This window comes from Eretmochelys imbricata, chromosome 3, assembly GCF_965152235.1.
Source record: "Eretmochelys imbricata isolate rEreImb1 chromosome 3, rEreImb1.hap1, whole genome shotgun sequence".
In the NCBI taxonomy this organism is placed as follows: Eukaryota; Metazoa; Chordata; order Testudines; family Cheloniidae; genus Eretmochelys; species Eretmochelys imbricata.
Window position 1 is genome coordinate 176,600,636 of NC_135574.1, and position 24,836 is coordinate 176,625,471.

The 24,836-nt window shown below is 41.9% G+C and overlaps 1 protein-coding gene across 2 annotated transcripts in view; it reads left to right on the forward strand.

Moving 5' to 3' along the window:
* TTC7A (tetratricopeptide repeat domain 7A) overlaps nt 1-24,836 on the forward strand; it is a 265,462-nt gene that overhangs the window by 41,008 nt on the left and 199,618 nt on the right. For both annotated transcript variants that reach the window (XM_077813878.1, XM_077813879.1), the window contains 3 exons: nt 8,454-8,532; nt 12,068-12,228; nt 12,663-12,726. In XM_077813878.1, the coding sequence (XP_077670004.1) occupies nt 8,454-8,532; nt 12,068-12,228; nt 12,663-12,726 (304 nt within the window). The remainder of the gene's footprint in view (nt 1-8,453; nt 8,533-12,067; nt 12,229-12,662; nt 12,727-24,836) is intronic.

The window sequence follows — 24,836 nt, forward strand, 5'->3', positions numbered from 1 at the left end:
TGGGTCCAATGTGGATACAGTGGTAGATGAATGTTCATATTAAGCAAGAACCTTGATGCAAGATTTCAAAGGTTTGTGTACAACTTAAGAGAGGACTCTACACAACAAAACAGTTTTAAGAAGCAGCCTCACTTCAGACTGCTTTCCCTGGCCCCTGCATGTGTTACAACAGCTCAGCTCCCTTTGGAGCAGGGATTTATAATTCTACATCTTGCTGCACAGGAGAACAAACATGAAAATGTGCTAGTTTCCTTTAAAACAGGACTTTTCACCTGTATATCCCCCATTTTAACTTTTTTCTCCAAGCCCCCACTGGATCTTTTTCAAAGCTCCTTACACAGACTAACTTCCTATTGAAACCAATGGGGTACTGAAAACAAGGTTCATTAACACCACACGATCCATCGTCTACAGCCAAGCTCTGCGATACAACCGCATTTGCTCCAACCCCTCAGACAGAGACAAACACCTACAAGATCTCTGTCAAGCTTTCTTACAACTACAATACCCACCTGCGGAAGTAAAGAAACAGATTGATAGAGCCAGAAGAGTTCCCAGAAGTTACCTACTACAGGACAGGCCTAACAAAGAAAATAACAGAACGCCACTAGCCGTCACCTTCAGCCCCCAACTAAAACCCCTCCAACGCATTATTAAGGATCTACAACCTATCCTAAAGGATGACCCAACACTCTCACAAATCTTGGGAGACAGGCCAGTCCTTGCCTACAGACAGCCCCGCAACCTGAAGCAAATACTCACCAACAACCACATACCACACAACAGAACCACTAACCCAGGAACTTATCCTTGCAACAAAGCCCGTTGCCAATTGTGCCCACATATCTATTCAGGGGACACCATCACAGGGCCTAATAACATCAGCCACACTATCAGAGGCTCGTTCACCTGCACATCCACCAATGTGATTTATGCCATCATGTGCCAGCAATGCCCCTCTGCCATGTACATTGGTCAAACTGGACAGTCTCTACGTAAAAGAATAAATGGACACAAATCAGATGTCAAGAATTATAACATTCATAAACCAGTCGGAGAACACTTCAATCTCTCTGGTCACGCAATCACAGACATGAAGGTCGCTATCTTAAAACAAAAAAACTTCAAATCCAGACTCCAGCGAGAAACTGCTGAATTGGAATTCATTTGCAAATTGGATACTATTAATTTAGGCTTAAATAGAGACTGGGAGTGGCTAAGTCATTATGCAAGGTAGCCTATTTCCTCTTGTTTTTTCCTACCCCCCCCCCCGATGTTCTGGTTTAACTTGGATTTAAACTTGGAGAGTGGCCAGTTTGGATGAGCTATTACCAGCAGGAGAGTGAGTTTGTGTGTGTATGGGGGTGGGTTTTTGGAGGGGGGTGAGGGAGTGAGAGAACCTGGATTTGTGCAGGAAATGGCCTAACTTCATTATCATGCACATTGTGTAAAGAGTTGTCACTTTGGATGGGCTATCACCAGCAGGAGAGTGAATTTGTGTGGGGGGGTGGAGGGTGAGAAAACCTGGATTTGTGCTGGAAATGGCTTTTAGATAAGCTATTACCAGCAGGACAGTGGGGTGGGAGGAGGTATTGTTTCATATTCTCTGTGTATATATAGAGTCTGCTGCAGTTTCCACAGTATGCATCTGATGAAGTGAGCTGTAGCTCACGAAAGCTCATGCTCAAATAAATTCGTTAGTCTCTAAGGTGCCACAAGTACTCCTTTTCTTTCTATTAATAGGAATGAAAACAAGCAACATTTTTGCATTATGCTGTTGTGATCACATTGCCGTCTTTTCACAGTAAACATGCTTAGGCTCTTAAGTGACATTATTTCCTAAAGCCTGACCCAAAGCCCATTGAGGTCAATGGGAGTCATTCATAATGACAATGAATAGTAATTGGACCAGGGAAAGACCTGAGAATGGCTCTGTAGTCTGGTAGTTAGGTCACCCACCGAAGATGTGGTAGACTGAAGTTCAAGTCCCTGCTCCCATGACTGTTCACTTATTTATAAAAAGTGCAACAGCCTCAACAGGAGAGACAGGGAGACCCCCAGCAGAATAATCCATAGCCCAGTGAATAGGACACCTTTCTATAATGTGGGGGACCCAAATTCAAATCCCTTCTTCATACTCGGCAGAAGGAGGAATTGACCCTGGGTCTCCCACAACCCCAGAGACTACCCTAGCCACTGGGCTAAAAGTTTTATAAGGCAATGCCTCATGCTCTTTTCTTCCTTGTTTCCCTCACGGCGCTATATGTAAATCTAGGTCTCCTTGGCTTTTGTCAAAATGCTCAAAATTTAAATAGAAAAGAATCAGGTCAAAATAAAATGTTTAGTTTCTGCCCAAGTCAAATTTTATTTTTTATACTTCTTGATTCACTGAACATTTAAAAAAAAAAATCATTTTCAGTTGACCCCCCCAAAAAAAAGATTTCCGTTTTTTTTTTTTTTTTCAGAATGACTAGTGAACTTAAAAATCCATTCTTCATTTAGCTCTGCTCCACACTTGTTTGTGATTATTGTTGGTCTAGTGGTTAGGTCATAGAACTAGAACTTAGAAAACATGATGTCAGTTTCTGCGTCTGCCACAGACTCGGGCAAGTCACTTAATCTCTCTACTTCAGTTTCCCCATTTGAACACTGGCAATAATACTTCCCTACATGACAGGGGTGCTGTCAGGGTAAATTCATGAGTGTGTTTAAAGTGCTTTGAGATCCTTGGTGGGAGATGCTACGAAAGTGTAAGGTGTTGTTATCACTTTAATTGTATCATAAACCGTGTTCAGACGTAGCTAAAATCAAACCTGGAGCATCGTTGCCGTCGTGGTGTCACAGTGTTCACAAACGAGGTTGCTGGCTACGCAAGGGAAGTAGCCTGTTGGGCCTTGTCTGCACTGCAGTTTCTGTGAAGCTCCACCACTTGTTCTAGCACAAGTGTCGCTCCATTGGTAAATTCTGGCTCCTTCTCCGGCTCAGGTTGGCCACCCCTGGTCTAAGGTGTACCACACATCCAGAGGTGCACAGCAAACCACTTCCTTTATATGCATTTACACATTACATTGCATTTACTATACATTGCATTACATGTTTTGGGATTGGCTGGTCACTTCGTAGGAAACAGTCCCATGCTGTGTCTGTGCACACACTATCCGTGAACAACTTACTCTTTTACATCATCTTTTGTTCAAGGCTTAATTTATCCTTTCTTATCTTGTCCACTGTAAATGGTTTCCTATATGTTCCCCTTTATTTTACCTAGTACAGCCATTCTGCCTCCAGCCTGCTCATTTATTTACCTCCCTAATCCTGTATCCCAGGAAAGGCCTTGCCCATGTCCAATTCGTTCTGTAGTATAGTCCTTTATATATTATCCAGAGCCGCGGTGCCATGGGGCAGTTCTTGAACATTGTGAAACACACTTTGATTTTGCTTTGTGGGCTGGCTCAAACTGTATTATAACATTACCCCCAAATTGTGCTTCAGCCTTGGACGTTTCAGATCCCACAGCATAGTGTAGACAGAACTTCAGTGGGAGTTTTACCATTGGCTTCCATGAAGCAGAGTTAGGTCAGTGCTGAGTGCTTTTGAAAATCCCTCTCTGAACGTAAGAATGGCCATACTGGGTCAGACCAAAGTTCCATCTAGCCCAGTATCCTGTCTTCCAACAGTGGCCAATGCCAGGTGCCCCAGAGGGAAGGAACAGAACAGGTAATCATCAAGTGATCCATCCTCTGTCACCCATTTCCAGCTTCTGGCAAACAGAGGCTATGGACACCATCCCTGCCCATCCTGGCTAATAGCCATTCATGGGCCTATCCTCCAAGAACTTATCCAGTTCTTATCTACTAATGAAAACTGGTAAGTAAGCAAGCTGTCCTCTAGGAATTGCAATCTAATATCTTGCATACTTCTTTTTTAGGTTCTGGTTTATTTTTAACCATTACTTGGATTCCTACTTGCCATTGCCCTAATATCACTGCTCTCATCAAATGCTTGATTCATTATTCGCTGTTCTACAGCTTGTTGTGCTCCTTGGACTGTATCCAGCCAATATTTGAGACTGTTTTTTAGGTGGTTGTTGCCAGTGTTTTTATAGTGTCCCAATCTAGGGGGTACACAGCTGATACTGTCTGATACTGTAGCCAGATGTCATTCCAAAAGGCACCAGCTGCACACAGTTTAAGCAGGTAAAACTGTACCCAAGAGGAGTGACAATGAGAAGTTTTCTGTAATGCACTCATCTCACGGTGAACGCTTCCATCCGTTATAGACAACTGTGATGTGCTGCTACTGAATAAGATGTAAAAATGAGATCCTGATGACTTGCTGTCAATAAAACTCCGATGGCACTTTTTGCTGCAGGATGGGTGTTAATCTAGGACTAAGTTCTCAACCATTGTTACATGTACCCCTGGGGGTATGCAGAGGTCTTCCGGGGGATATATCAACTCATCTAGACATTTGCTAGTTTTACAACAGGCTACATAAAAAGCACTAGCGAACTCAGGATAAACTAAAATTTCATGCAGACAATTACTTGTTTATATTGGTCTATATATTATACACTGAAATGTAAGTTCAATATTTATATTCCAATTGATTTATTTTATAATTATATGGTAAAAATGAGAAAGTAAGCAATTTTTCAGTAGTAGTGTGCTGTGACACTTGTGTATTTTTATGTCTGATTTCGTTCGTAAGTCGTTTTTAAGTGAGGTGAAACTTGGGGGCATGCAAGGCAAGTCAGACTCCTTAAAGGGGTACAGTAATCTGAAACGGTTGAAAGCCACTGACTAGGTCATTGGTTGTCAACCTTTCCAGACTACTGTACCCCTTTTTGGATTCTGATTTGTCTTGCATACCTCAAGATTCACCTCACTTAAAAACGACTTGTTTACAAAATCAGACGTAAAAATACAAAAGTGTCACAGCACACTACTACTGAAAAATTGCTTGCTTTCTCATTTTGTCCGTATGAAATTTTAGTTTGTGCTGACTTTGCTAGTGCTTTTTATGTAGCCTGTTGTAAAACTAATAAAATATCTAGATGAGTTGATGTACTCCGTGGAAGACCTCTACGTACTTCCAGGGGGTAGGTATACCCCTGAATGAAAACCTCTGATCTGAGTGACCTGGCCAGATTCCAGTTTGGTTCATAACATACTGTCTGTCTAAATTTGCCCTGTAATTTTAATTGGATACAGTTGTGATGGGGTTCCTAGGTGCAGCCTGGACTGTGGGACTGCTGAGCCCTCTGTCCCACCAACCTGGGCTCCCTCTCACACTGTGTGATGTTGTTGGCAGGGGAAGGTTTAAAAAGGTCTCATGCAGCCCTGGAATCAGCTGATCCTAATTGCCCTCAGGTAACTGTTGGATCATATTAAAGAAGTTCTGTATTAAAATCACAAATGAGTTTGATTCCCCATAGTTTAAATTCCAGGGTATTACTAATTAAGAGGTCTCTTGGTTCTTGGTACTGTTTCTCTCCCTCTATGTGTGAAACTTGCAAGCTGCTAATTGCGTTAGTACAGAGTCTGTTCTCAAAGCAATTCACACAGAGAAAGACTCAAAGCAATACTCTGTAACAACAGAAACAGCACCCAGAGACTCCCCTCCCTTTTGTTGTATTAACAATTGTGATTAAAATAGAGATAGAGGATGTATGTGGATGGATGCTTGGTGTGGATAATAACTGAATGATCAGGGAGGTGCCAACCTAAGAATCCAGTGTCCATTGGCTGAAGAAGGCTTCAAGTGGAAATAACTAGATGACCCCTGGAGGGCAGACTGGAATCCACCCAACAGCCTCAAGACTGGGAGAACCAAAGAACAAGATAACATCTGGCAGCACGGAGCCGTCAGGAATGTGCTATCTGCTGATTGATTCAGCAACAGCATGATGAAGCAATTCCCATAGACTGGCATAGGAAGAAATTCCTATAAAAATGGACTCTGGAAAGTGAGAACTTTGGGGTCTGATTCTGCAAACCAACTTCCAGGAGCACCAGATGTGCATCTGACAAGGCCCTGCTCCCTCCTCATGTTCAGGCCACCTGGCCAGTGGCTTGGCATGAGCAACTCTAAGGCTGGTAACTATGATAACAACCTTGCAGAACCTGTGTGTGTGTGTTCGTATGAATGAATGTATGTGTGAATAAATATGAGATTGAATGGAATGTTATAGCTATAACTAACTACTTACTATGATTCTTTCTATATTCACAATAAATGTGGTATTTTGCCTTTTCCCCTTTAATAAGATCCTGCTGGTTTTTATTTTATTGGTATAACATAACTCCCTCTCAGCTGATCCTAATTGGTCTCTGGTGACCCCTTCTCAGCAGAACCTGATTGACCTGTAGTCACCCCTCCTCAGTTGATAGGGAGGGGAGGGCCTTTTAACCTTCTGGGACTGTTTTCTACCCTGCCCTTGCAGCTGTCTGTCCTGAGTTTATTGCACTAGCCAAAGTGTGTTGTGTTATTAAATAGGGCTTCATTGGTATCCAATATAAGCCATAATACATCAAAGCCCCAGTACACCCATAACTTTTCAACATTTTTCTTTGTTAAATTGTTCACAAATAGTCATAAAACATTCTTTAAAATGGCCATTCAAATGTCTATTCTGGAGTAAAATATTGCCATCTTTGTGGCTAAATCCGAGTCAGCTCATTAACTCCAATACTCATCTCTGTGTCCATCCATTCTCAGGCAAAAATAGCACTGCTTACAGTCTTTTTTTTTATTTGTTTTTGTTAACTTTTTTTCGCCCCGATCAAGGAAATCACTTAAGCATATACTTACATGAGACTAACCCCAGTGAAGTCAGTGGGACTTCTCATATGCTTAGGTGTGTACTCAAGTGCTTTCCTGGACTGGTAAACACCAATCCTATCATGAGACTTGCTTGTTAAGCTTTTTGTTATATTTTTTGGTGTGGGTGCAGAATGCTATTTGATGTGAGGTAAAACAAAAAGCAGCCAAACAGAATCTTTGGTCATTTTGCACACTTACTGCTTTCACACATACTGGGTCAGATTTACCTCCGTGTGTGTTTAAAAAGTATAAGATTTTATTGAATTCCATTCTTGCTCTGACCCTCAAAAAGGCAGACTAAGGTCCTGCTCCTGCATCTGGAGAGCTCATTGCAAGATTAAGGCCAGAGTTAGAAACCTCCTGAAGCTTCCTGTCCCTGACAAACCCAAACCATATTTTCTGTTTAGAGGGGAGCGAATAATTCACAGCAAATAACTTGCTCAAAATATTTCACTTCTTTTTTTTATGGTCTCTGAGCAGCATGTGATTTTTTTTTACACCTCCATTTGTTGTTCAAAATGATTTCTGTCTGTAAATTGTCTGTGAGCAGATCATTGTGAGAATTCATGATCTGAAATTTGAAATATGATGATTAGTATTGATTGGACAGAAGGTCATGCAGTGTGGTTCTGTTCCCTCATTGGACGAGCACATCTCCTCAAATGAAGTTTTTAGTGTGAACGCCCATGATTACAAATATGTAATTTGTTTCCCACAAATATTTTTGATAGATGTTAACATGTTGCTATTTCCTCAAACATTTCTGCCATTAAACTTCTTTGTTAAAATGTTTGTGGAACGTAACAGGGAAGGAGCGGGAACACATTTGAAGCCAATGAGCTTTAAAATTCAACGAAACGTTCATAGAAAAAGTCTTGCTGTAGGTGCCCAGCTCTTCTTTCTCTTTGTTTCAACGAGTGTAGGGTTTACCTATACAGGAAAGTTATACCAATATAAGCTAAAATGTGAATTTAAACTGCTTTAGTTAGACTAGCATAACTGCCCACATGATCACTCTTACTCCAGTATAAATATACCTTTTTCTTTAACTTATGTCACTTTGGAACCAGGGGGAAAGCCACTCTTCTTCAGGAATCAGCATATTCACATGGAGAGTTACACCAGTATAACTACAGCAGTTTAACTATAGAGGTATAATTTTACTGGAATCACTGGTAAAAGTTTCCAGGATAGACAAGCTCTAACCCCCTCACCCTACCTACTCTCAGTGATACAACATTTAAACATAACCAAAAAGGAATAGTCATTTAAGAACATACGCAAGCTCAGTTTAATACAAACCAGTACAGTGTGTACACAAAAAGAGGAGCAGCATCTGCTTTATAAATATGATCCATGAAAGGCTTCCAAATGTTTCCTCTGTTCTTCAAATGTGAATGTGATTTTCTCATAGGAAGCCATCTGGGATAGGCATGCTAACGAGATTGCTTCATTCAGAGTGCCATTGTTTTTCCTATGCCTCAGAGTGACTTGCTTTATGTCGTTAGCCTAACTTTGGAGAGATTATCCTTTTTATTTTCTCTTCTTTTAAAAAGACAGTTTGTTGCATAGCAGATGTGCATCACAAGGAGTCTGGTTTAAACATGCTGTTTTTGCCTTCCTGTTAGAAACATCGTGAAAGGAATGAGGGACCTGCGAGAAGTATTACGGACTGTGGAAACAAAAGCTACTCAGAGCTTCAAAATGGTAAGGAAATGTATGGAAGGGTTTAAAGATGGGAAGTCAGTTTAATCTGCTTTCTGGATAGTTAATTTCTTAATCATTGCTGAGGAACAAGATTCCCCTGCTCCTCCCCCGACTGATGCCCTTGTTGGACATTGTGGTGACACACAACCCCAACAGACGCACCTAAGCATTTGAATCTGGACAGGTGTGTATTTTCTCTGCCTCTTTTGAAAGCATTGTTCTGTTCAGTGTATTTTTTTATTTGTGGGTTATTTTATTTTATTTTATTTTTCACACCAAAGCAATTGTAACGTGAAACAAAATATGTCCTGTATTTCTGGCATCCCTGGATTATCCAGCTGATAATGTCTGTCTTTTGTCTCTCTTTCACACTCAGACGCACACATGCTTTTTCACATTAATACATAGCAGTGCTTTGTTTTTGAATCTTTTTCCCTCCTGGAACTTTCAGTGCTTTTAGATTTGAGACGGCACATTTTCTCTCTGTGAAGCACTCTGTTGAACAATGTAATTGGGGATGATACTTGGGGATTGCCATTTTTGTGTGCTGTCTTTCCAAAGGCCTCTTACAAATGGACACATCAGAATTTACCTGTGCATGTTAGAGAGCGGCCAGAGCCTGTCACAAGTTATGGAAGTTTTGTTCTTGGGGGAGCTGATAGTTTATTCGTAGGTTTATATTTGTGTGTGCTTCAATTGTAATATTAAAAATATGGAACATGGGGAAGTAGCAGGGACATCATTGATGTGCATCATTAACCAGTGGCTAGCCCTGAAATGGGAGACTTTCTGGTACTTGTCATAACTCACATAGCATGGCTAGGTGAAAAAAGGCCACTTCTCAGGAATGGATAAGTCAGTCAAAGTTTGGATCTGTCCTATTGTTCTTGTTCAGGGCTTTGTCTCCCAGCAATGGCTGGTAGTCATCCAAATATATGATTAATGTCAACTGGCCTCTTCTTAATAAGACTGCTGTTACCCAGGCTTTTGGTCATGGATGAAGACCCTTAAACCTGGAAAGTCATGGTCTTGTGTGTTACTGAGATCTGGACGACTAAACTGGCCTTGTGTTGGTTCAACTTTTGTCCATATATTCGATCCAAAATGAGTCCAGAGGAAGAGATGTGGCTGTGCTTTTTACCTATGATTTTAGGTGCAGGAGATACAAGGTCCCAAGGGTGGTCTGATCTGAATGTGTCCACCTACCATACGAATCCAGGGCTAAAATGAATGAGTATACTGGGCATGTACACAATGAGTGTTCTGGGTGTGTTCCTGCTTGAGTCCATGTCAGGTCTGGTCCCTCTGTGTGACCTATATGTGTCATTCTGGAACTTCTCTGTCCATTCTGACAATGTCTCTTCTGTGTCAGCTCAAGATCTCTAGGTCACCAGGTGGTTTCTAGCTTATTCCGTATTCTCAGGAGCTTATCTTTGTGCTGGGCATGGAAATGGGTGTTTTTAAAAAAATGATACAGTTGAAATGGTCCCATCACTTTCCAGACCAAGATCAGAATTCTGGAGGATTTTATTGCTCAACCATAACATTGCTCTACTGAAGGGCTGATGAGCATAAGCATTTCTTGTTCCAAAACTCTGACACAGTGGTACTTGGATGCTGCTTTCTGTGTACTGCAGGGTGAGCTGTGCCACATAGGAGAGATTAATCCCAAGGGAAAATTAGGAGGTGTTTGTACCACTATACCATTGGACTTTTTTTAAAAAAATGAGCTCTTGACCGGGGATTAGGGCAAGAATATACTTAATTAAACTAGTTTTTCAAACACTAAAATTAAACACATGAGCATATTTCGCTTGTAGGCTGACAATGTACTCGAAGCACAATGATGCTTTTTTAGCCAAAGGCAGTAATAATATAAATCAGAGACTTGGATTGTTCTGATTTGTTTGGTCTTATTCAAAACAAAATTGAAGCTAATTTACAGTGTTACTGTACTGTACATTACAGTCAAAGCAGACTCCAAGGTTTTGGGGCCTCTCTCTTCTGAGCTGTTTTATCCCAGTCACGGTCATAGTTTCATGCAGAGCTGCAGAGATCTTACTGATACTAGTGCAGTTTTTCTTATCCCCAGGGCTTTAGAAAAAAATGTCAGAGAGTTGGATCCTCAGCGTGAAACTGACTAAATGGTTATATGCTGAGATGATAAAATGATATTGGCTAATATCACAGTACTGTAGGGTATTTTGCTCATATTTACATGTTATAAAAAGTGTAGAAAAGGCTGGTTACTAGCAGATAGCTTTCCATCATTTATCAGTGCATGGAAGTATAAAGGCTCCAAGGAGTTATGTGGAGCAGTATTTCTCCAATACCAGCCATTCAAATCAGTTTGCCATTATCTATCTTCAGTATAGAAATGAAACCTTCCTTTCCAGTTTTCAAGAAACACTGCACATTACTACTATTGCATCTTAACTAACAAGATGATATCCTTGTGTGATGAGATGGTCAAAAAAGAAACAATAAAAGTCAGCATCAACAGTTTTTTGTTTTTGGCAATCTGGTAATAGGAACTTTCCATAGGTATAGATAAACTGGAGTGAAGTTGGAGAGGTCATTCCTACTATTTTTGACATTAGAATACATGGTGGGGAGCAACTAGGACTGACATATTAGTATTTATAGGTATACTTATCTTATATGCAAAACATACTAATGTGGCAGGCCTAGTTGTTCCCCACCATGCATTTTATATGTAATATTGTGTGTGTGTGTGTGTGTGTGTGTGTACACATATATGTGTTATAATCTGCATATGTTCTATGCAAGAACCAATGGGATGCATTGGATACATTTGAACAAAAAGGCAGGAAATGCTAGTATAAGGGTTCCTCCGATTCACTTCAGCTTGCTCACAACATTGTATCTCCTGGACCAGATGGTGACATGCCCTTACGTTGTGGGAGTGAGGGTGGGAGATGCATAAGGTTCCTTTATCCCATGTACTGCCCAAGGAAGGACATGTCACAGTTCCCATCCCTGCAGAAAATTTTTGTTTTTGTTGTTCTGAAGTTATGTAGGAGCAAAAAGAGTAGTAATACTCAAATAGGTTGTTTCTCTTTCACTGTTGTATAATTCAAACAGCTGAAGGGATTGTCCTTTAAATGTAAAAAAAACCAAAATATTACCCTCTGGGCTGAGACAAGGGTGGAATTTTTCAGACAGAGAAAGCTGCGAATGTGGTTAGAGCCAACTATTTGGAGTGTAGCTGGGGCCTGAAATATCCGTGGGGGAATCACTTCTCACTTGCCTGATCAAACATGTCCCTTTCTTCCAGAAGTTCTCTTACTCTTTCTCTGCCACTTTAGAATGGACCATCCAAACTTCTAGGGCCTGATTTTCAGAGGAGCTGAGCACCTGCAGCTCCTAGTGACTTCAGTTAGACTGTTAATGCTCAGAACCTCTGAAAGTCAGGTCCCGAGTGTGTTTTGTACTTATGTTTCCTGCTTGAAGACATGCCGCCTGCATGTGAGAGCCTTTTTAATAATTTCTGGTGCTTTCTGTTAATCTGTAGACAGCAGCCAAACAGCTAGCCGAAGTGCTCCTCCACTCCTTGAGTGAAGACTGTTACTGGAGCCCCTTATCTGATCCTCTGCCTGAGTTCATGAACAAGGAAGATAACTCTTACGTTAACAGTCTTCTTCAGCGGAGACCCCAGCTATACACAGGAGACAAGTAAGCACAGCTCTTTATTTTGGTTTCCACTCTGAGAGGAAAAAGTGTGGATGAAGTGTTCCTCAGTGCCAACTTGGCTACTGACCCATGTAGTCTTGTTCATTTTTATTTATTTATTTCAACTTCTAATCAAAATGCCTTATGAAAAACCCAGACCTAAATCTGGAGTATATAGTTATTTCCCATGAATGGAAAATATCTGACTAAACAGCTATCTCAGTTGTGGAATGGGATGAAGATTCTGGTGGGTCAAAATAGTCCATTTTAGAATACGCACTAGAGCTTTTAATTGTGTGGATCTGAAAAAGAGGGTATTATATAGCAAATGAATCATACATGAGATGTTTCAAGTTACTGGTCCTCTTGTGACATTAAAAATAGAGACTGGTGGGCTAATTCCTGATCTTGTTTATAAAAACCTTTTTGTCTTTCAGCCTGTACTGCCCTCAAGACAACATAGAAGAGGCTCTTCTCCTCCTCTTAATCAGTGAATCTATGGTAAGCCAAAATGAATATTTAATAATGACAGCAATAAGGGGTATGTAGCATTTGTGTGTCAAGTCTTCTGGAAGTTTTTGTAAACTGCAAAGAATCCCCATGTTTACAGAATCTCTCCCAGACACCGGGAAATAAATAAGTCAGTAGTAAGGCAGGAACCAACTGTGTCTTCTCTTAATGACTCAGCTTTTATTATTGCTTATTAAATGGATATTCAGTGAAGGGCTGGGGGATCCTTCAAGAAAAGAATTATTTGTCCACATTGTGGTTTGGAAAATAATGTTTCTACTCCTGATATTGCTGAAATGCAGTTTGTAGGTGATTATTAGGAAGGGAAAACAAACTTTTCCTCTTCACAAATTTAAATGAGTTGGGTTTTGGCTTTTTTTACAAGCCTTCTCGTGTTTACAAATGACGATTTTGCAGGCATCAAATGAGTTGAGTGTGCAACTGAAATTAATAAGGGATCTGCTGTGCTTTGACGCACAAGGCGTATTTGTTTAACAGTACACATTTTTGTGAAAAAAGGAAGTGCATTAGTCTGTTTGGGAGCAACTGTAATTGGTAACTCTAATTTTTGCAGGTTTTCTGTACTGTTTACTATAATGGTAAAATAAATGCTTTATTTATTAAAGGCTGCAATAATGGTTATTGCATCTGATAATTGTTAGCACTAGAGCAACTTTGTAGAGAAGTACACTACAGACATGAACTTTTTTTAAAAAACCCAACCTTTTTAAAGGGAAAACAGTTTATAAACAAGTAACGCAGAATTCAGAATTAAATAAGTTACCTTTGGTAAATGCAAAGGTAAGCATCAAGTGTATACATATATATTTTTAAATTACTTGGGAATGAAAAGAATGGTAAGAGAATGTAAATACTGTCTTGTGTGGTTCAGCGTTCTTCTTTATTACCAATTTGCTCCTACTGGCATCTATGATAATTTGCTACCACAACTTTTGTGTCTATGAACCTGATCACCCTGTGACCAGACCCAGCCAAGCCCTTAAGCGTCTCAGTACTCCTGTTGACTTCGTTGGGACTAAAGTGCTTAAAGTAAAGCATGCACTTAAATGCTTAGCAGGATTGGATCTGAGCTCTGTGAAATGGAACTTTTATGTCCACCATAGTCACGTTGGATTTCTGACACACTTTTCCTAAATCAGGGTTAGGCAAACTTTTTGGCCCGAGGGCCACATCTGGGTGGGGAAATTGCATGCAGGGCCATAAATGTAGGGCTGGGGTAGGGGATTGGGATGTGGGAGGGGGTGCGGTGTGCAGGAAGGGCCTCAGGGCAAGGGGTTGGGGAAGAGGAGGGGTGCAGGGTGTACGAGGTGGCTCAGGGCAGGGGGTTGGGGTGCAGGAGGAGTGCAGCTGGGGACTCAGGGCAGGGGGTTCAGGGGCACGGTGCAGGAGGGGTTCGGGGTGTGGGCTCCAGCCTGGCACCGCTTACCTGGAGTGGCTCTGGGGTGGCAGCGGCGCGCACTGGGACCAGAGCAGGCTCCCTGCCTGCCTGCTCTGGCCCTGTGCTGCTCTCAGAAGCAGCTGGCACCATGCCCCTGCAGCCCCTGTGGGAAGTGGGGAGAGTCTTCCTATTAGCCGCAGTTTCCCGTTCCTGGCCAATGGGAGCTGCGGGGGTGGAGCCTGCTGACGAGGGCAGTGCATGGAGCCCTCGCCCCGACCCCCCCCACCCCCAGGGGCCTCAGGGATGTGGTGCCAGCCACTTCTGGGAGCGGTGCGGGGCCCACGGCATCATGGGGGTGGCAGTCCCGCGGGCCGGATCCAAAGCTCTGACGCGCCGGATCCAGCCCGCGGACTGTAGTTTGCCCACCCCTATCCTAAACCCTGCCCTGATATTTACCATTTGTAAGTCTACAAATTTACCTTTCTGAATTTCTCTGTGAATTTGTTGGTCATAAAAATGGAGGACTAGTAATAGTGTCTAAAGCCAGGCATAATGCAGATATGTGCTGCTCAGTCTTTCCAATATTCAGTAGTCTGTCCGTGCACCTTAGTCTTTATCTGAAACAGCCCTGCTCTTCTAGCCTTGAATGGTCTTTGACTTGCTGCAGTCATGGTGAATAAGGGATTTATGTTATGTGCACAGCATTCTTAATGGACCACATGGAAATCACCAGGTTTATAACTTACATTTATGACCATTATAACTTCAGCTATATGTGAACTCAAGTCTCTTAAAGAAAAAAAAACAAATAAAAAAAAATCCTCTCTCCAGAAGAGTATCAAGTAACCTTTAATGGTTTTGCATCCTCTTAGACCCTGGAAAATAGCTTTTCCTCATTGATGTTGTCCAGTTTATTTAAATGAATGTTCAATATTTATTATTATTTATGTAGCAGCTAAGGTGTGTTGTGTGCTTTAAATACCCCATAATAACACTGGCCCTTGCCCCAAAACAGTCAGTTTATAAAACTTTACAGTCTAAACAGACATCTCACGGACGAACAAGAGAGGGAAAGGGTACAGTGCATTTTTTCCCCTCTTCTTTTTAATTATAGCCTCTGGAACTTTCCATAACGAATCTTGACTCTTTATGACCTTTCTTCATTTCCCACCAATCATCAAGTCTTCCTCTTCCCTCCACACAAACCTCTGAAAAAATTGACAGCACTAGCTTTGCCTGCTCCAAACATTCAAAAACAATGAGTCAGGCCATCAAAAGCCATGAGATTGGCTTAAAAATTGTGAGTTTTTTAAAACCAATAATAGATTTGGGGCTTTTTTTTATTGGCTCTCTGAGCTGTCTGAAGGCACAGTTGCTTCATGTTTCCAATCTTTTCTCTGCAGCCACAAGTGCTAGAAATTGTGACCAGATGTCTCGTTTTTATAGGGACAGTCCCGTTTTTTGGGACTTTTTCTTATATAGGCGCCTATTACCCCCCACCTCCTGTCCTGTTTTTTCACAGTTGCTATCTGGTCACCCTACCTAAAAACATTTTTTCTTTTGGTAACTGAAAGCTGAGATTCTCTTTGAATCATTGGACTCTAGGAGCTACGGCTTTAAGAAAGGCAACAGATATTTTGAGACTTGTGATAAAATCACAGTTGTTGGCAACCCTGCAGCTTGCTAAGGTTTAGGCCTGCTGTCCATGGAAGAAGAGAGCAGGCTTTTGGAGATGTTGACCACTAAGAGTAGCTTTCTCCTAGTGTCACCCTCTGTAGACCATCCCTGGGGAGGTCCTGTCTTATGTGGTCAGTGGGGCTTGGGGAGATGCCTCACAGGCCTGGTACACCAGGGTCTGAAAGAGGAGAAAGAAAGTAATGTGTTGTTTGACAAAGAATGCACACACTGCTGTATCATTTGGCAAATAGGCTCCATAGCAGAGTGCTACAAGAGAAGCAGGGTGAAAACAGCAATGTAGAGAAACTGCGCTGCTCCTCCTTTAAGAGTAAATGTACAGACAAGCGTTTTGCTTGTTGCTGTTTTAAAGAATATACATGACAAATAAATAGGAATGCAAGCACAGGAAAAAGTTGTCTAGCAGAAATAGTGGCTGCGCTCTGGTGCCCAAAAGATCTATGTGACCCATGGACATTTTTCCTGTAGTTCTCCCATTCAACTACCAACAAGGGAAAATTTTGCTAGGTTTATGACATAATGTCTGAGATCTTGGCCAGGGCATCCTGGCTGCAGGCTAGTTGGAGGGGTGGCTGTGTTTTTTAATTTACTGAAGCCTAGGGGAGTAAGTTAACGAGAGACAAGGTCTCCCCCTTGATTGGAAAGCTGTAAAGTTAACCACTGTGAATCATATACACATTCACCTTCCTGCAGAGTGGAAAATGACAGTGATAGATCTCTGTATGCCAGTGAGCATAGGGCTCTTGTGTTTCTGGCTGCTTTAGTCTTTCTTTCAGTATTTACCATAATCAACTGTCAAGATTAACAAAAATGTACAATGAGGTTGACTCATCAGGAGCAATCCACTCTAACACACAGCTTGGGATGCTTTGTTTCCCCTCTAACCTATCTCCTGGAGTGCTATCCATTCCAACATGTTAGAGTAAAAGCTGTGCTATCCGGCAATTTATCAACCACAAAGCTCTATTAACCGGCATTTCTGATATCTCCCAATACAAATCTGCAGTCTAGGAACTGGGACGAGTGTGCTGCCCAGGAGGTTATGCAATTGCACATTCTGTGCTCTTTTATGCAAAAGAGGCAGAAGACAAGGAAGCAAACTGATATCAGGGATTTATTCAAAAAAGCAGCTTCCAGGGTGTGTCATAGGGTCGTTACAGATTCAGCCCAATCTTCTACACCTTCTACATCTACAGTCATAATTGATGTTGATAATGATGACCCTGAGGCACTGCAAGATCCTGAAGTGAAAGATTAAATTATGTTCAGTATAGTTTTAGTGTTAAGTGTATTTTTAGTGATTTGGGTGTACGCTTTGCACTGCCAATAGTGATATGTAGTGTCTTAAGATAAAGTTTTCTATACAGTAGGTTACCTGTATACAACTAAGTGCTTCAAGAAACCAACCACTCTGCAGTGCAGTACTGCTACTGGATTGGAGTACCTGTATTCTATTTTATACTTTATTCATTTTATTGTATTCTAATTCTTTGAAAATTGGTATTCCATTGGTAAGTATAACTCTTAGTTAACCAGAATTTTTGATTAACTAGCACCCTCATACCCCCGTCATGCTGGATAACAAAGCTTTTACTGTATTTAGAAGGTACAGAGTGGCCATGTCGCTGCTTTTCTCTGCAGCACTCTCTTGGGGAAAAATGTCTCCTCGGTAAGTGAATGTTCCTGCGTCTTTTGCTCCTCTGGGTATTGTGGTCGGGCAAAGGCAGAAAGAAGGGGGAAGGGCAGAGAGCAGGGAAAACAATGGTGGCTTGAGGGCTGATATATGCAGACACCTGGGGGTCAAAAAGGAGAACCATGGAGCAGGCATGGAGAGTCCAGAGGGAAAGAGGGGGAGTAAAATGTTATTCAAGGAATAATTTTTCAAGTAACCTATGAGGGGAGGTTGCCATTGTTGGGGGGTTTTCTACATATTCTGATGAATTTTAGATTATTTGTCCCTGCCTTTCTGTCACCCTCCTAACCTTTCATTCACCCAAATGAACCCTGGCTATGCAGTGGCCCCAGGACACCTCCGTTGTTACAAGAACTTTCCCTGGCAAAAGCTTTCACATTAAAGCTCCTATGGGCTTGATCCTCCGTTCACTGAAGGAAATGGCAAAACTCCCATTGTCTTTAATGGTGCAGAATCAGAGCCTATGACAGTGTCCTCACTTTTTTCTTTCCTCTTATCATGTTTGCTCCTGTGAGTAATTTTTAAAGGAATCCTTTTCCTCATTTCAATAAAAAGAAGAATGACTTCTAATAGTAACTGGGCATTATTTCAGTATTACATTGACTGTGTCTCTGAGCCAAAGTGTGTGATAGTTTTTTTGGATTGCAAAATAGCACAATTCACAAATAAAACAGAAACTTTTTTTTAAACTAGGAAATACCATATTCAGAATGAAAATATATATATATATATATATATATATATATATATATATATATAACATTCTTAACATCACTTTGCATCTGAGGTTCAGTTTCCTCTGGAAATTATCTCAATTGTGTTCCAACATGCTTCCTGTCTCATTGAAAATGGGAATCTAATTTTCATGATAAGCGAAGGTATTCTAGCCCGATTGTTGAGTTTGGCAGATGTCCTTTTCAATGCCACCTGATATTAAGTTAGTTACCACAGTTGACAACAGTATCCTCTTCAAGGAATCCATAGAAATAGACCAGACAGCCTAAAGATTACTTGAAATCACAGAGCAGATTGTGGTTGTTTAAGAATTGAAGGCCTAATTCTCATCCTCTTTGCACAGCCCAAGCACTAGTCTTCATTGAAAATGTACAACAGCATAAATACATCTCTCAGGGGTATGGGAAATCCACACCCCTGAGAGATGTAGCTGTGCAGACTTAACCCTCCAGTATAGACAGCACTAGGTCAGTGGAAGAATTCTTCCGTCAACCTAGCTACTGCCTCTCGGGGAAGTGAATTTTCTACAGTGACAGGAGATCCCCTCCCATTGCTGTAGGTAGTGTCTACGCTGAAGCACTACAGGTAGTGTCTACAGCTGTGCTGCTGTTGCATTTTAAGTGTAGACATTGCCCAAGTAACGGTACATGGGCTGCCTAAACGGTACATGGGGAGAAGACATCTTCCCTTCAGAACCAGAAGGATCAATGGGGCTTTCTTGTGGCCATCAGTCAGCCTGAGGGCTGTAGAACCCTTTGGGCTGAGATATGCCCACCATATATGTCAGGGATTGGCAGGTTGATCAGTATAGCTTTAACTCCACCAGTCCAATCCTTCCCCTAATTTAACCCACCCAAAACACTTACCTTGCATTTCTGTATAGTGCTCCCTGGCATCTTGCCCCAGCCTGCCTCAGAGTGGGCTCCCCATATCCTGCTACCCACACCCTCACGTAGTGGAATGGTACTGGTTCTGTTGCCAGCCAGGCATTCTGTGCTGGTTGGAGGGAAGAGAGAGTCCGGCAGGATTTTCCCTTAATGTAGTTGTATTTATTTAAATAACCATTCTCTGGAATATTTTTTATACTGTAATTGGCCACACTGGCCAAAGGTTTCTCAGAGCCAGGAATGGAACATTTTCTGTTAGCTTTTGTGTGTTTATTTTAAAGTAATTTTTTAGCTGTTAATTTACATTTAGAATCTATTCCACTCTTGAGTTTGACATCTAAAGCACAGCTTAAATTGCCTTTATTGAGGCCTTGTTAGTGTCCGCTTTTGTGGCAAGAGGCTGTATTATAGCATAGTCTCTCGCTGGCAGCTGTGGATCAACAGAACGTAGCAGGACTGTCTGCTCACGAATGGGGCAGGGTAACTTTAGCTTGATTTGGCCTTCTGCTCAGTCTTCTGTATCATATTGGAAATTAAACTGCCTGTATCCAAGACTAATAAACTCAATGCCATCATCAACTCTCATTTCTGATTTGAGTCCACAGTGGGGATTTGATCTTGGAGAGTCTGAGAGAGAAGAGAGGATGGTGCATGGAAACAGATTTTGGGACATACTCTGCTCTCTTTACATATGTGAGCAATCCAATGGATTTCTGTGGGATTGCTTGCAAGCGTAAGATGAGCAGGGTTTGACCCATTATCTGCATAGGGTAATAACACCTGGAACATTTCACAATCTTCCAGTTCCTTTTGTTGTGGAATTTTTTCAAATGTGAGTAAACCCAGTGACGACAGATCTACAGTAGCCTACCAACTGTTATGAAACTTTCTCTCAGGATTGTTTTCCTGAGGGTTAGGGGGAGGGTATCTGTCGTAGTAGATGAACGAGATACAAGATTGCCATTCTACATCTTCCTGTCATCATCTCTCCAAACCAATGTGCTGCACTTTTGTACAGCAAGTCTGAGTGTTGTCACATCTAGGGTGCAACACAAGGCTACTTTCTTTCTACGGACCTCCCAAGAAGATGGAGGGCAGAATATGCCCAGAATGTGCTTCAGAAAATACACCACTTACATTAAAGCCTCTTGAATAAGCAGCTTTAATCTGGCAGCAGGACATGGACTGAGTGCCTTTTTCCTTTTCCTTTGCGGGAATGTATGTTCCTTCCAAGCTTGTGAGAGGCATTCAGATACTAAGGTGATGGGAGCTTTTCACATGTCATCAGTTATTGTATTAGCTATCGAATATATTTTATTCCAGGTGTACAGCCCATACCTGATTTATGTTAAACTTGTTACATTGTCTTATTATTTTTCTGTCTTGCTTTTTGTGATATTTCAGAATTAGTTCTATTACAATAGAAGCCATTAAAATATAACCAGTAAAAGATATGATAGTCATATTGCTTTACCAAATGCCAAAACACAGGGAAAATTTGAAAGGGGGTAGTCACATGCTGTTAACTTTCCAAGAAGCAGCTGAGTTGCTGAGTTTCTCTGCTTCATTTTGCATGCCCCTGTTACACTGTGGGAGTGGAAAACAGCCAATTTTTTGTTTATTTGAGTTCTGTAGTTCTCTAGCAATTCACAGCAGATATCTTTTTAATTGTCTGTATATATTACTGATGCATTTTACTTAGAGGAAAGCACTTAGGAAAAAGAATGAAGTAATATTTAGTACTTGAGTGCTTTATGGGCCAGATCCTAAGTAGGTGTAAATGCACACAGCTCCGTTGATTTCAGTGGCACTGTGCCCATTTATACCAGCTGAGGATCTGGCCCTACGTCTCCAAAATTATTTACAGACCTGGGGGTAGATTTTACACCTGTACATGAATCTGGGCTGTTACAAGCTGATGAGGAACCTGCCAGAGGGCCCCTGCCACAGAAAGTCCACACCCCCTCAGTGTGCCCAGTACAAACAGAAAGGAAAGTCAGTACAGCCAGAGTCTATATTAATTATTCAGCAGTGCCCACCTTTAAATAAAAAAGGGGGCCTCCCTGGGGAGAAGCAGTGGTGGGAAACCCAGAGTCCATGCAGTGGCAGGTGGTCTCTGGGCAGATGGCCCAGTGTCCTGGTAGATCCCTGTGATCTGTGCATTCTAGGAGTACCTGTGGGGTTTGTATGCTGAACCCATGGTTTCTTTCATGAGCAGTGAGGGGGAGCATGCTTCTCCCTGCCTTCCACAGAAGAATGCAGTGGGAATTCTATAAGTGGAATCTTCTGGAATGTCCTGGTCCCTACTTGAGTATTTCTGCATAGGGACTAACTGACTTTCTTCTCTGACCTTCATGTCTTAAGGATAAATACTTGGAGCAATGACTCAAAGTTTCCTTTGCTATCCACTCACTCCATCTGTCAGTTGTTCTAGGTGGGGAAATGCTCATGTTCTCTTTGGTGGGACTAACAGTACCAAATGTGAGGCCTTGTGAATTAACCTATATATGGTGATTTCAGGACTTCCTAAGATAAAAATTGTAAAGGAATATGGCATTGACATCCTCGGAAACAGAATTCCTCTTTTCCCACCACGGGGGCGCTGGTAGTGTAAATTCTGCTGTGCTGATTTGCCTCAGGGCCATTCTGTGGGTCAGAGGGTAACCCATCCTCTGTGCCTGTAAACTTCTCCACATGGACTGAACCTGCACACACATGGAGCTCCACTCACATGAAGGGATTCCAAGCACACCAATTTGCAGAACTGAGACTCTAAGGGTGGAAGGCTAAATATTCCATTACCAGTTCCCTGACTGGGATTTCAGAAGATATCCAACCCTCAACTGAGATTTCAGAAACCAAAACAGAGGTTATTGCCAGTCTAAATGGGAAATACCTAAATGGCATTTGCTTTGCTTTCATAATATTGATATTGAATCACCACAATTACATTATTACAGTACACTGGTATACAATATGCTGCCCCCCCTCCTTGGTTGCAGTGGATCTGCCCATTATATCTATTCTAAGAAGACACAAATTGAACATTAGAATGCCCATAAATTAGAAGGCAGGGAGAAGCACTCATTAAAGATTTTAATGGGTTTTTTTAAAGCTATGTTTCAAAGTGAGCAGTTAAAGGATACTTCCTATCTACTTGTTCTATGAAATAGGAGGCTGTTACATGGAGTTTGTTAGCCTGTAATTCATACTGTTGTTTTACATATTATTAAGAAGCACATCTCTATGTTGTAGAATTTAATTTTCTGTAGAATAAGATAGATGTAGAATAACTGCTGAAATAATGGCTGTTTGGGTTTGCTGCTTCAATTTGTTTTTTCTACAGATATATGTAATAAACATGATATAACTAAGCCACAATTGTCACATAATTATGTGGCATAGTAGCATAAATTAAATACACCATTATATATTTAAGGTAACTGTCTACCCTAGATCTTCATGATGAATTCGCATTAACGGTCTTATGTGCCCCAGGTAATAGTCTAGAACAGGGGTTTCTCTTTTTATGGAGTAGACCACCTTCCCTCCCAATCATGATTGTGTGAACAGTTGAACATCCTTGTGGCAACTATAACAGTTACTTATATGGAGAAGTCTTATTGGGAAAGGGTCTGTTGTATTTTTGCCTGCCTTTTAACATGATTTAGCAGGTGAAAAAAAGTCTCGTCTTGTGACCAGTCAGCACTGACACTAATGGTCTGAGGTCCACAGCTGGAGACCACTGTTCCCATACACTCTAAGACCGTTCCCGGCCAATGGGAGCTGCGGGAAGCAGCGGGCCACACTTCCCACAGCTCCCATAGGCCGGGAAAGGTGAACCGTGGCCACTGGGAGCTATGGGGGGCCGTGCCTGCAGACGGTCAACGTCAGCAAAATGTCTCGCGGCCCGCAATCAGCTTATCCTGATGGGCCACAGGTTGCCCACCACTGGTCTAAGACCAGAAGGGACCATCGTGATCACCTAGTCCGACCTCCTGCAGGCCACAAAACCTCACCTACCCTCTCCTTTAATAGACACTCAAACTCTGGCTGAGTTACTGAAGTCCTGAAATCATGGTTTAAAGACTTCAAATTACAGAGAATCCATCATTTACAGTAGTTTAAACCTGTAAGTGACCCATGCCCCATGCTGCAGAGGAAGGTGAAAAAAACCCAAGGTCTCTGCCAATCTGAACTGGGGGTAAATTCCTTCCTGACCCTATATGTAGCAATCAGACCATGAGCATGTGGGCATGACCCACCAGCCAGACCTCTGGGAAAGATTTCTCTGTAGTAACTCGGAGCCCTCCCCATTTAGTGTTCCATCACCAGCCGTTGATATTTGCTGCTAGCAGTCACAGATCAGTTATATGCCATTGTAGGCAGTCTCTTCATACCGTCCCTTCCATAAACTTATCAAGCTCAGTCTCGAAGCCAGTTAGGTTTTTTGCTTTTACTGCTCTCCTTGGAAGGCTGTTCCAGAACTTCACTCCTCAGAAACTCCTGGTCAGAAACCTTCACCTAATTTCAAACCTAAACTTGTTGATGGACAGTGTATATCCATTTTGTTTTGTGTCCACTTAACGCTTAACTTTAACTCTTCTCCCTCCCTGGTATTTATCCTTCTGATGTATTTATAGAGAGCAATCATATCTTCCCTCAGCCTACTATTGGTTAGGTTAAACAAGCCAAGCTCTTTGAGTCTTCTCCCATCAGGTGGGTTTTCCATTCCTCTGATCATCTTAATGGTCCCTCAAGCAATCAGAAAAAGTGAAAAATACAGTATAATGTAATGTAGCTATAAATTTGAAGACGGAGAGAAAAAGGGTAAGCTTTTATGTGCATATAAAAAATTATTGATGTGTATTTGTAAGCTTAGAATTGTATGCATTCATAGGTAAAATAAGATGTGTTCATCAATCCAAAACATACTGATAATTCAACCTTGAATTAAAACCAAATAGAACATTTCCAAGGATAAATAATGGGGCCTCTGATTTAGTTATCCTGATGTTAAAACAATTTATTTTGTGATTATGGAGTGGAGGTTTCACTGAACTGTACTATGTGTAATACATTGTCTGAAAACATAAAGTTCTTTGCGTGCTTGTTCACGTCCATTCCACATTAGGCATGCACGAGCGTCGGAAACTTTTTCCCTTAGCAGCTCCCGTTGGGCCGGCGGGCCACCCGAGTGGCGCCACTGCGCCATGCATATATAACCCTGCCAGCTCAACCCCCTCCAGTTCCTTCTTACCGTCCGTGGCGGCGTTGGAACAACCTCTCTCTCTCTCGTAGAAGAGCAGTCTCTTAGCCTTTAGAGTAGCTGTTATCAGTTAGTTTACATACAGATTGTGGACACTTAAGTCATTAGGTGCTTGGAGGCCTTCAGCACCTGCCCCGGGCCATGGGGCATGCCACAGGCCCAAGGCTTCAAGGCTTGCGCCACATGCCGCAAACCTGTGCCAGTTAGTGACCCCCACGACTCGTGTCTACGTTGCCTGGGGGACGGACATCAAACTGAAAGGTGTAGGATTTGCAAGGCATTTAAGTCAAGGACAAGGAAAGAAAGAGACTTTCGCCTAAAGCGGCTGTGGATGGAGGCCGCATTGCAGCTGCCGGGCCTGGAACGCACGACGCCGGCTGAGGCTTCCTCGGTGCGTAGTGCCCGGAGCCGACGAGAGACCCG